Here is a 13,167-nt window from a genome sequence, read left to right as displayed (position 1 = left end):
TATATGTTTCTGGCACAATATGCTTCTGGCATACCAAATCATCAATGATATATTCAACATGAATATGGGGCTTAGTCACTCTTTTCTTAGCAGATTATCATGTGAACTTCTGGTTCAGTTTGACTAGTACGTGGATAAAAATATTGAAGATCTTTTTCACCAATGAAATATCTTGACATTATTTTGTATTTTGGGCACTAATCCCCCCCTAATGTCGAGAATTGATCTTCAATAAAAATGCAGTCAGCGTACTAAATTATAAATTGATCCCCTAACATGGGCCATAGGTACTAAATTATTGACGGAGTTTCATAAATAATGTATGTACCTTCACCGAGGTCCCATAGAGGTACGCTATGGTGGTGATATACAAACATGGACTGCAAATAAATAATACGCAGATGAGAAATGTTTCGCTTCTTCACCACGTATTAGATAAAGGGGAAAAATTATGATATGCAGTTGGTCGAATTTGGTTTGAATGCCCCCATTTAATTTAAGGAAATCCGACAAATCATATTTTGCCCAAGATGACCCAATCGCTCATGCCATAATTTAAAAGAATTTGGGTCCCTAAATCTCAAACTCATCGTAACATGTTGTATTTTAGGTCAGACAAATTCTAAAATATACATATATGAATAAAAACCACATAGGTTCACAAGAGTTTAAAGCAAAAATCAAGATAAATTAGAATTGTCTGACAAATGTATAGAATCCAAATATAGAGAAACCTCATAGTTTACCTTGACCACCTCAATAAGATCTACTACCCCCCCCTCGTCCGAGCTTATGAATATTAATTTGAATTATGACATGTGCTTCAGGCACTACGACTGAACCAATTAAACTTGCATTATGGTTTCTCACAACAGCTGGTTGTGTTTTTAACAACTACTAATGTAAGGATTAGTTCATAATGCTTTTAGTTGTACTATTGTAAGAGTACAAAGTTACTTGTTGAATTGTATTCAGTCGAGGGTTTAAAATCCAAAAATGGCTACAGGATAAGATCTCCTATTATGTTCATAGCCTCCCCCTTGTCCACGCGTATAAGTAATTTTCTGAATTGTAGTATGTGCTACAAACACAACTCGTAAGCCAACTAGTTTGACATTGTGATTTCTAATCATCAATTGATTGTGCTTCTCTGCGACTACTAATCAATTCAGAATGCTAAGTGTAATTCTTGGTCATGTACTACTGCTGGAGTACAATATTATTTGCGTGGAATAGGGAAAAGAATTTTTCGATTAATTTTATCACTGTCTGTAATGTTCTGCTTACAGAGTTTCAACTGCTAGATAATTTGGTACAGAGCTGAATCATATTTAGTCATGTATTTGAAATCCAAAAAGTTCTGATTCAGTCTGCTAGTTACGTTTGAGGGAAGATTATTGGTTTCCATAGATCAAAGCGATCCTTCAGGGATTACCCAGAAAAATGAATACTTTTTCACTGATGCATTTAATTTTTCACGTCTTAATTGATAGAGAGAAAATTTAAAGTGTTTGACTTCTGGGCAAAGATACTTAAAGAATCATGAGATATAAAAAAATCACAGGTGTGTCAGTAAAAATGAACGTTCAAGGCCAAAGACAAGTAATAGTTACTATCATATATCACAGTGCACTAATCATGGGTACGAAATATTAGTGCATGAGAAATTAGAAATATTCACATTTTAATAAGATTACCAAAATCACCAAGCTCCTTTTTCTAAAGATCTTCATAAATGTTATCTTTCAAATGTTTGCTTCTGGCAAGATTCGAAACTCCACTAAGACAATTTTGGATAGAAAACTAATATTGCATAATTTCAGTGGAGAAGGAGAATCAGTGTAATTAGCAATTAAAAAATGGACCGCTTATAAACGCAGAGATGTGCTATGAAATGGCAAGCTCTAAACTGTGAGTTTTGCATAAGATGGAAATACACTTATGAGTAAAAAATCATTCCCTATCAGTTCTTAAAACCATTTAACTACTTTAGTTATATATGAAATAAAATGAATGCAAATCTCTTTTAAAAGCATGATCAGCCTTGGCAAACATTGATTGGCCAAATGCAAGTTAAATACCATTAAACTTTATGGATTATAAGACAAACCTTACGAAGTTGATCTTCTGAAATGTTGAAATACAGATTGCCAACATAAATTGATTCTTTTATGCTTCCGACGGTTTAACCATCACAGGTTGACCTTTCCGGCTTTCGAGAAAAACTCATAAATATCTCTTTCAATAGTCGTCCTTCCTCTTCTCCTTGGGGATCTCGACGTCCTCCACTATTTTCTCCAAGTAATCGTACTCGTCGAAGTCTAGCTCTCTTGACGCATGGAATCGTTGGAACTATGAAACCCTAACCCACTGCAGAGCTAGCAGTTGACAGCCTTCCTGACGAGTACAAACCGGCTAGCTAGAGCTTTCGTGCTGATAACGTGTTGTAATCTCGTTGTTGTATCTACATACATCACATATCAAAAGTAAGAATCAAACATGAAATGTAAATGTAAATAGACAAGAGAAGAAATAGGGAGAAAAGCAATTCTCATTTTATTCATCTTCCTCATTCCTCCATCAATTCATTTTGTCTTCCATGGATTACATTATATAGATGTGGAAGAGAATACTAAAAGTCACAAGTAGGTGAAGAGTCTTTTTCTAATAATGTCCACATTCATTGTATTTATATTTACAACAACCTTCAAGATGTAGACTTAGTCTTATTTTAACTCTCTGTTAAAAACTCTAATTTCAATCAATATGAAAGTTCAGTCTGGACCTTATATTACTCTAGATGAATCCGCGAATCCGCACGCTATGTTTGCGTTTATCTGATTCCACAAAATTTTGAACCGCAAGGTTGCTTTAGCGTACCTTGAATTATATTGATAATCAGTTTGATAGACGCATAAAATTGCTATGGATTAATTGAGGTTGTGAGTATTTATTAGAACAATTTAAAGAAATAAGTGGAGAAGGAGAAAGTATTATCCACCAACTAGTTGCTCCCTATATTATCTATACTACTTATAAAAGAGGATTGAGTTATTAAAACTTTTGATTGACACTTTGTCCTTCCAAACTTTGTTAATTCTCAACAATGCCTCGAAATTTATTCAATTCATTCTATTTATTACACTATATTTATAATTCTTGCAATAAACATGAGAACTAGTATTAAAAACTAAATATATATTATAAATTTTAATCACATTCCTGAAATTTTATTCAATTTATTCTATTTATTACACTATAATGATTCTTGCACTAAACATAAGAGCTTATATATATTATAAATTATAACCATATTAGTCTTATGTTAAATAAGATAAATATTTCACTTTAAATATTAGATATTATACAATAAATATATACCAAAATTATTGTCCTCAAATTCACATGACATTTTTGGGGGTGTTAGTCAATTGGATAATTATTAAAATTGAATAGTTTTTGCTAGTGGGATATTTTAGTGGGATAAATAGGAATAATTTTGTGAAGTGAGATATTTTGATAAGATAAAGTGAAATAAAATTTTATAATTATGAAATATATATTTATGCATTTTAAGGATATAAATACTATTTATGTATTTTAAACATACTATTATTGAGTGATAAGTGTTTATGAGAATGTTTTTTAGTTAGACTATAAGGTATTAACAATTATTATTATAATATATGTTGTAGTTTTTTTATTTTATAATTATTATTATAATACAAGTCTAAAAAAAGTTTTTCACATTTTCCTAAATTAATTATATAATTATAATATTAGGTAAAAAAGAAAATATTAGAGATGACTAAGAGGAGACGAGATTTGATCTAATGGCATGGTCTAATGATCGTGATGACCATAGTAGGAAAGAAGCAAAGAAAAAAAAATAAAAAAATAAATAGGAGTTCTAGTTTTTTACTACCTAGTTCCAAACTAAAACTTTGGATAATTTGAGAGACTAGAACTCTCATTTTTGTATTGAAAAATAAAAAGGTAGGATAATTTTGTACAATTATCTCAGTTCTAGTTTTGTTAGAGTTCTAGTTAACTAACACTGTAAAATTTTATCCCAATAAAAGTTCTGATTGACTAACATTATATAAATTTATCCTATAAATTAATTATCCCAGCTCTAGTTTATAGCTCCTCTTAACTAACCACCACACCCGCCCCCCAAGTTATAATCCCCAGGGTGGCTGAATTCATTTGCGAAGATTGTACCATTTTCACTACTACAAACACACCTATAAGAAACGGTTCAAATCGATGCTAATAGGCCTATTAGTAACTATTTGGACCACTTCTAATAAATTAGCAACGGTTAAAACTGTTACAAATAGTTCACTGCTAATAAGACCATTACAATTAGCTATTTGCAGCTTGCAACGGTTTACAACCGTTGCATATAAATGAACCGTTGCTATTAGAGTTTCTTTGACAGAAGATGAAATTTCAAGTTAGCAAATTCCAATGTGTATTAAGAACGGAAAGAACCGTTGATAAATGGTTTTTATTTTTTTTTAAATATAAATAATGACAAGTACATATTTTTTTTAAAAAAAATTATTACATTTAAAACATATTTTATGAAAAGGACTCAATTGCCACAAAATTTCTTCTATGCCAATGGGAATCATCCTTACAAATGGACATAAAAACTTGGAAGACGCCTCTTGATGACTTGATATAGATATGCTCTTTCACTGCTGACAGCCTTTAGGACTAATCTTATCAAAGAGCCAAAGATGAGGAAACGAACTAGAAACAATGCACCGATATAAATTTAGCTAAGGAGAGAAGAGAAGAAAATAAAAGTATGGTTTCATAATGAAAATTATGGCAATATATGAAGCCTTAAAAAGGTCTCATAGCTATTATGACAACCAAGCCTAATAACTAAAATTCCAATTGCATTTCCATATATATGCGCTTACACAGAAAGGAGATTTCATACTTACACTGAAAGGAGATTCCATGCTTGCGTGTCCGAGACTTAGAACTACATTGAACATCACAAAATTATCACAAAATTAAGTTTCAACTTGTAAAAAATATATATATATATCTAGGAACTATAAAATTTGGCGAGCATAAATGAAGGGACCCAAGCAACACTATTCAAGTTCCCTATTCACTCCTATTTTATGTGTGGAACATGAACATTTCTTACAAGGAAAATGATAGGGGCACACCCCCAACCATACCTCCAACCACACCCCCTCTCTCATTTGCTACAGTGCATCAGGTCCCACGTGATTTTAAATTTTAAAAATCACATGTGGGGCCCGATACACTGTAGCAAATAAGAGAGGGGATGTGGTTGGAGGTGTGGTTGGAGGTGTGGTCCTAGTGCTACCCTTCTTACAACGTTAGTTACGTCAACAAGAACATGAAATCTTGTATGTTTCACAAGGTTTCATGCGTTTACAAGAATCCAAACCCAACATAAATATATCCGACGTACGGTCTCAAATGAGGCAAAAATAAATTAGTAAGAGGAATTTTTTAAAACAGCCCCAAATTTTTTTTTCAAAATCGACCCATTATTTATTTATTTATCAAAATCGATCAACTTTTTACCACGTAGGCTTAATGACGTTCCTAAACAGTCAACCCCGACTGTTTAGGATATCCCCGACTGTTTAGAACATGAAAATTTCGGGTTTAAGGGTTCTAATTGGGGTTTAACACCCTCCTAAACAGTCGGAGTTACTAACCCCGACTGTTTAGGAACTTCATTAAGCCCATGTGGCAAAAAGTGGGTCGATTTTGATAAATAAAAAAAATCGGGTCGATTTTGAAAAATAAAAATATTTTTGGAACTGTTTTGAAAAATTGTTCAATTAGTAATTGCCACACATGAGTTGAAGCTGTACTGTTGATATGGTTAGTTTGCTGCGGGTGAGGGGACCAAGCTGATAACATCTGCGTATGTTTCCAAAATATCGTGCGCAGTAGTAAACACCAAAAGCCAATATGCTAAAACTAACTGTTACGTTATAATAAAAATAAGACAATTAATTACCTGCATTACTTATTTTCTGGCAACCACCTGTGAATATGCTCTTGAAAATTGCATGTAGATATGATACATTAATGGTTATAATACAATCCTGGTAAGTAAATATTTAGAATTAATACACCCCTAGCCTCCGTGAATACAGTAATTTTGGTCAACCTCAATGCCACAATTAAAGTATATATATGTAAGGCTTCTTAATGAAATAAAAACCAATGGTAAATATTAGCAAGTAAAATCAATGAACAATACGTAACAGAGCAAGAGTAATCAATGAACAATACGTAACAGAGCAAGAGTAAGCACATGGCCGGTCCTGAGCATTCGGGGGCCCTAGGCAAAAACTTGAACAAAAATCTTAAAGGGGCCCTCCTATATTTAAGATTTAAAAAAAAAAAAATGTTGCACCCAAGTAACTTTAGGGCTGCCTACATACCAAGAGATATTATAACTAACCCCAAGAATCAAACACAATGTAGTTCTTCTAAGCTACCCACTCTGACCAAAGGCCTACAAGTCACACCCTAACACTCTCATTCCCAAAACAAGATCAATGAACCAATAGAAGTATCACTTTATGAAGCATCTTCTTGCATTTTTAGATGCAAAATTATTAATTGAACTTGTATAATCAAGCTTCTCCACTACATTTTTCTCAATTGACAATATAGCTAAGCCATTCAATCTTTCTTGTGACATAGTTGATCGAAGATAAGATTTGATCAATTTTAACTTTGAAAAGCTTCTTTCTGCAGAGGCAACAGTAACAGGTATGGTCAACAATATTCTGTAAGCAATCCAAGCATTCGGAAAAGTACCATCCAATTTCTTCAAATAATTCAGCACATCAATTGCTTTTTTGTTTCTTTTGGTAAGTATTCTCTCAAAAGTTTTAACTCTAAAAATAAATCTTCGCCGTCAATATCAAAATGACTGTCATGCTTTAAAAATTCTTCAAGTTTCGCACAATAAGCCTTCAAACTAGCATCATCAACAATGTTGAATTTCTTCAAATCAAATAAAAAACGCAAAGACTTCTTCATAATACCAAAATTGTTCAAACCTACTCTTAAAAGAAGAAATAGCTTGATCCACTATATATAGAAAGTATTTAACTCTAAATGATTCTTCAGGAGATAATATTGTCTCTTCAGTAGCACTTTCATCAAATTGCCTCTTCCTGCGAATGATACGCTTTTCACGAAATACAGCTTCAATTTCTATTTCAGATGCAACCTTTTTAGCTTCAGTAATGGCCTCCTTAAATCCATTTTCTCTGTACTTTTCAAAAAAATAATATAAGCCCATTCAATTGATCTATAGCAATATCAATTTGCATGTCTTCCTTTTGCAAAAATTTGCTAACAAAATTAATAGAAAATAATAAATTGTGCCAAACAATCATACCCAATAAGAACTCAAAATTCTCAATTTCATTTGTTGCTAAGGACTCAGCTTCACTCTTTATTTTTGGATCTCCATCGATACTTGCCAAGTGAATTAAAGCATTTCTTATTTCTATAGCTTGAAATCTTACTGCTCTTACACTTTCAACATAACTTTCCCACCGTGTTTGTGACAATGGCTTAAGTGTGAGACCAGAAACATGTTCTTTGAAAATATCCCACCGCTTAGTAGAAGATGAAAACAAAGTATATAAACGTTGTATCACTCCAAAAAAAGATATAGCTTTCGGACAAGAGTTTGCCATATCGCAAAGTACGAGGTTAAGACTATGGCAACCATATGGAGTGTAGAATGCTCTAGGATTTACTTCGAGGTGTCTTTTCTGCACACCTTTATTTTTTCCTTTCATATTAGATCCATTGTCATACCCTTGTCCTCTTACATTAGAAATGTCAAGTTCCAGAATCTTCAATACATCTTCAAGTTCACTAAAAAGTCCCAGTCCTGACGTGTCGTCGGCCTTAAGAAATTCTAGAAAGAACTCTTCTACCTTTACTGGACTTTCTGAAACATCCACACATCTTATTATAAGAGTCATTTGTTCTTCATGGCTTATATCTGGAGTAAAATCTAGTATAACAGCAAAATATTTCGCTTCTTTGATTATTTTGATCATTGTATGTTTGATCTCTCCCGCTAACATTCCTATCAGTTTATTTTGAATTTTATGACTGAGATAATACTTATGAGATTCACCACTTTGATAACGTCGAATATGCACTTTCATTACCGGATCAAATTCGGCAATCATTTCAATTAAACTTAAAAAGTTTCCATTGTTCTCTTGATAAATCTTCTCATTATCCCCGCGAAATGCTAAACCGTTTTTAGCAAGTGTTTTTACAATAACAACTATTCTTAATAATACTTGTCTCCAATATTCTCTCTCTTTGTTTAATATTTCTTGCACACTTTTATCAATTATTTTAATATTACGCAATCTCATTTCCAATTCAATCCAACTTCTCATGCAACTTATGTGATCACTACTCCCTTCATGACTTTGAAGTCTATGACTAAGATTCTTCCAATTTTTAAATCCTTCATTAACCAAAGAACCCATTTGATTCTTGTTTCCATCTTTTCTAAATAATTTGCAACAAAAGCAAAATACCGCATTCAAAGAAGTTGAATATATTAGCCATCTCCTATCATGTTTCTCTCCATTTAACCATTGTCGAGTGTAATGAGCGGAAGAGAAATGTCTGCCTTCAATATCTCTAGGAAAATTAATAACAACTCTTTTGGGTCCTCTTTCTACTAAAAGATCTCTCAATTTTTTATCAATATTGCCCCAGTTTGCTGGATTGTCAACATTCATGTTTTCATTGACACTCTCAATCCTAAGTTGAGCAGGTTCCTCAATGTTTCTATCATCTTCTGCAGGTTCTTCAATATTCATATTGTATTCAGTAGGTTCTTCAATTTATATCATTTTTCTGTTCTTCATTTTGATTTTCTTCATTATTATGTTCTTCGTTATCATGCTCTGTATGTCTACCACTAAAAAACTTATCCAACGCTCCTGCTTGAGACTTTTTCAATTTTTCCAATTTTTGTTTCTTTTTTATTTTTTCATGTCCAGAACTATACTTTCTAGGAAGCATGATGAACGCTAAAAAAATATGATCAATCAACAATGCAAATTTCAAATCAACAAAAAATTATATACAAATACTAAAATACATAAGATCAACAAATATTATAATTTATAAAGTTATAAAATTACCTTGAAATTTGAATAGTTTAACTTCAAACAAATTTCAGATCAACACGCCTGAATCCTAAAAGATGCACTTTTATCTCTTCTTCCTATTCAATAGACAAAAACAAAGTTTGGACTTAAAGATTTTTTTGGGACACGATGCAATCATTTGAAGTATGGATCACTAGCTACTGATTTTCATTGTTCAGGTACCGCACTTTGATTATACAACCTGTATGCATATTATGGTTTTTTGTTTCAATTGATTAATCACTAATCAGCAAATATACTAAGTATAGTCTGATTCATAATTTCATATATGTTATGCACAGATTCATACTTTGTTTATACAACTAATTCATGTATGTTAATAATGTTATGCACAGATTCTTGCTGTATAGAATCAATAACAAAGCAAAAGTATTATTAGGTCATGAAGTGATGAAACAAAGATATCATGCTATTCTAAGTATAGTCTGTTATCTGTATAGAATTATAGAAATATTCAATTATTCAAATATACTTATATACCTTGTAACCTTGACGGAGTCGCCGGCCAGAGAAGGTGCAGATGGCAGACAGAGACAGAGTCTCCAAAGGGCAAAGGCACTGGCGGTGAGGTCGCGTTTGCCTTGCTGGTGGGAGGGGTGGAGGGAGTCGCCGGAGACGGCGTCGTGGAGTTTGACGACGGAGGAGCGGACTGCGGACGGTTCAGATGGAGTCAGGAAGAAGAAACGTCACTTCAGAGAGAGTCAGAGAATAAGAAGAGAGGTCGGCGATCAGACGGCTACATCGGAAATCGGAGAGACCAAGAGTTTTTCGTTTTTGTATTTATAGCCTCTAACACTTTTGCATAAAAATCCTCTTACTTTTCCAATTCCGCCTGCCCTTAGGGCTGGCCCTGAGTAAGCATGCATTGTCATGTAGTGACATCTCAGAGATGAGAATGCATACAAGGTTAGAACAAAGTACTAGATTATATCTCTAGAGTTAACAATAATAAATTATTGTAGAAATTTACTAGAATAAAAAAATAATTAAAAAGTACTGGATTCACTGTGAAACCTTACTTTAGATGAGCAGAGGTTGATTATGAGCCACTCCTCTATATCATAGATCACCATTCTCTCAATCAGACTTACCTGATGCCGAACTTTTAAACTATCAAGATTTAACAAATTTCCTGAGAAATTACTTTTAAAAAAATAAAAATTGTGCAAGACGTTTCTCTCTCCTTTTATTGTTTGGAATTCGGTAATCATGCGACCCGTCTTTTTTGTTAGGTGTTCAAAATATGATGTCTGAACTTTTTGTGTGGTTAAAATGAGCTAATCAACCTTATACAATTTTCAACCTTATGCAAGAGGAGTTAGAATCAGGTTCATTTTAATTTATTTATTTTCTAACTTTTTTTATAGTCTAATTGTCAAAATATCAACCTTATACATTTTTTAAAATTGAATTTAGTTTTAGTTCTTTATCGAATGGCTAGTAAACTCGTTCTACCAAACTAGGAAAAATTGATAAATTTAATAATAGTAATTATGATCTGTGACATAAAAAAATAAGATATGCTCTTATTCATGACAATATTAATGATGTAATCCAAACCACTGTTCCAACCCTTACTGATAAATCAACACCTGAAGAAAAGAAAGTGTTTGAACAGTGGAAGTCGAAAGGCAAAAAGGCGAAAAGCCTTATGCTCATGTTCATGGAAGATAATTTGATCAAAGTTTTTAAAACTTATAAGACTTCCATGGACATGTGAAATGCAATAAAAGAAAAGTACGACATCGTTTTTGAAGTTAACATTCAACTACTCTTGCATAAGTATAATTCTTGTCGTATGCAAGAGGGAGACAATGTCGTAGAGCATATAAATAAAATGATTGTCATGGCTAAAGATTTATCTTCTTTTGGGACCGAAATCCCAGAAAGAATGCAAGTGGTAGCCATTTTGAATAGTGTACCCCTTCCCTTGCTGTGACTGTCACCACATTGAAAATGAACCATGTCGTTAAATCTGTCACTAATCTTCCTAAGCACCTAGCGATAGAACATAGAATTAATATCCAGTAGGAAAGAACCATAACTGAATATGGTACAGCAAGAGCTGAATTATGTTTGCCAGAGACATAATGCTGGAAGCTATAAAAACCCTGGTCCTAGTAAACCATAACCGTGAGGACCGAAGTCACAGCAGTTCAAGAAAAAGAAAGTATCCTGCGGAGCCTGGTACAATTGTGGAAAATTCGGGCATTTTAAGTCCAATTGCCCACAAGGTGAAAAGCAGGAGAATAAGGGAGGCTATAAGCATCCAGAACAAGGAGGTAATAGCAAAATAGAATTCGTCGGTGTGACAGAATGCAATGCTGTGATGACGGATATTAGCGGTTGGTGGATCGACTCCGGTGCGACTAGACATATCACAAATGACAAGAATATGGTCACAAAATTCACCAAGCTGAAGAAAGGAGAACAGATAATCTATATGGAAAATAATACATATCTCGATGTGGAAGGTATTACTTCGTATAGATTGGATCTTGGGGATAGTGTTCCTGTCCTCAAAGATGTGTTTTATGCGCCAAAAATTCGGCGCGATCTGATTTCTGTTCCCAGCTTAATGAAGAAAGGACTGGAAGTTAGGTTCTACAATAACCGAGTTTCCATAGGCAATAATAATAAAGTGTATGCTATGGGAAATATGTGCCTGAGCATGAATTATGTATTCTTCCAGTAGTTTATAATAATTTTGATAATAAAATTTTGAATTTAAATTACTTGTCATGTTATATTTCTGAGTCTGAATTATAGCATTCTAGATTAGGACATGCTAGTATTTCAAAAATAAAAGAAATTATCAGAATGAACTTGCTTCATGCACTATCTAATGTTCAATTGCCATAATGTGAACATTGTTTAACTAGTAAAATGACTAGAAAATCTTACATTGGCGGACAAAGAGCCAATGAACTCTTAGGGTTGATACACTCGGCTATTTGTGGTCCCCTAAATGTAAAAACTCATAGTAATAAAGAATATTTTATTACTTTTATAGATGATTATTCTAAGTTTGCACACACCTATCTTATATCCAGAAAATTAGAAGCTTTTGACTGCTTTAAGAGGTATAAGACAGAAGTTGAAAATAACCTTGGATTAAAAATTAAAAATTTGAGAACTGATAGAGGTGGAGAATATAACTCTAAAGAAATTGAGAGTTATTATATCTAGCATGAAATTAAAAGGTATACAACAATATCGTATACTCCACAACAGAATGATGTTGTGTAGAACCCCGTAATTTTTATATGAATATATGTGAATTATTAGTAAATAAATAATTTTTTTATGATAAATAGCTTGAGGTCATTGAAGTGCATGATAACAAGTTATTTGAGATGATATAAGAGTATGGGTGTAGAGTTTTGTGCGTTGGTTTTGCAAATAAGCAAAACATGCACAAAAACTGAAATTTTCCAGATCAGTCGACACATCAGTCGACTGACTGTATCAGTCGACACATCAGTCGACTGATACGCTGATTTCCAGTTTTTTAGGTTTCGGGTCTGTTTTGTTTTGGTTCGGGTTTGGGTCGGGTTTAGCTGTTCACATATATTCGTTTTCACCCGAAATCACCCCTCTCATCTTCAGATCTGAGAAAACCCTAGCCCCCTCTCCCCTATCTCAAACCCTAGTTTTGTTCTTGGTGATTTGGGGAAGAACTTGGAGGATTTTCGTCGAGATCTTCACATTGCAGCGAAAGGGAATCACTCTCTCTCAGATCCAAGAGTTTCTCATCACCCCAGAGGCGAGTAACATCTCGCTCAACCTTGTCCTATTTTTCTAAACGTTTTCAAAGGATTTTTATGAGTTTTAATGAGCCAAAAATGTAATTTTTGTACAAAGAATTGATTTTTATAGCATATAGTGGGAAGATATGTGATTTCAGAATGTTAAAAACCCA

General features: G+C 33.2%; 1 protein-coding gene across 1 annotated transcript; it reads right to left on the bottom strand.

Moving 5' to 3' along the window:
• LOC109826594 (zinc finger MYM-type protein 1-like) lies at positions 6,678-8,891 on the bottom strand. Its single transcript, XM_020393619.1, has 3 exons — positions 7,422-8,891; positions 7,063-7,303; positions 6,678-6,784 (listed from the first exon to the last, which is right to left on the bottom strand). Exons 1-3 carry the CDS (start codon positions 8,889-8,891, stop codon positions 6,678-6,680), a joined length of 1,818 nt encoding a protein of 605 aa, XP_020249208.1.

The sequence above is a fragment of the Asparagus officinalis genome, chromosome 10 (genome assembly GCF_001876935.1).
Source record: "Asparagus officinalis chromosome 10, Aspof.V1, whole genome shotgun sequence".
In the NCBI taxonomy this organism is placed as follows: Eukaryota; Viridiplantae; Streptophyta; class Magnoliopsida; order Asparagales; family Asparagaceae; genus Asparagus; species Asparagus officinalis.
The sequence above is the reverse complement of the archived record's forward strand: the minus strand, read 5'-3'. Positions and strand labels throughout refer to the sequence as shown.

Bases quoted from the DNA above. Each gene is read 5' to 3' on its own strand.
- LOC109826594 (XM_020393619.1), bottom strand. From the start codon at position 8,891: ATGAATATTGAAGAACCTGCAGAAGATGATAGAAACATTGAGGAACCT. The intron at 7,304-7,421 runs GTTTGGCACAAT...TTTTTTGAAAAG, and splicing joins AGTTCTTATTGGGTATGATT to TACAGAGAAAATGGATTTAA. The intron at 6,785-7,062 runs AAGAAGTCTTTG...ATACCTGTTACT, and splicing joins TGAACAATTTTGGTATTATG to GTTGCCTCTGCAGAAAGAAG.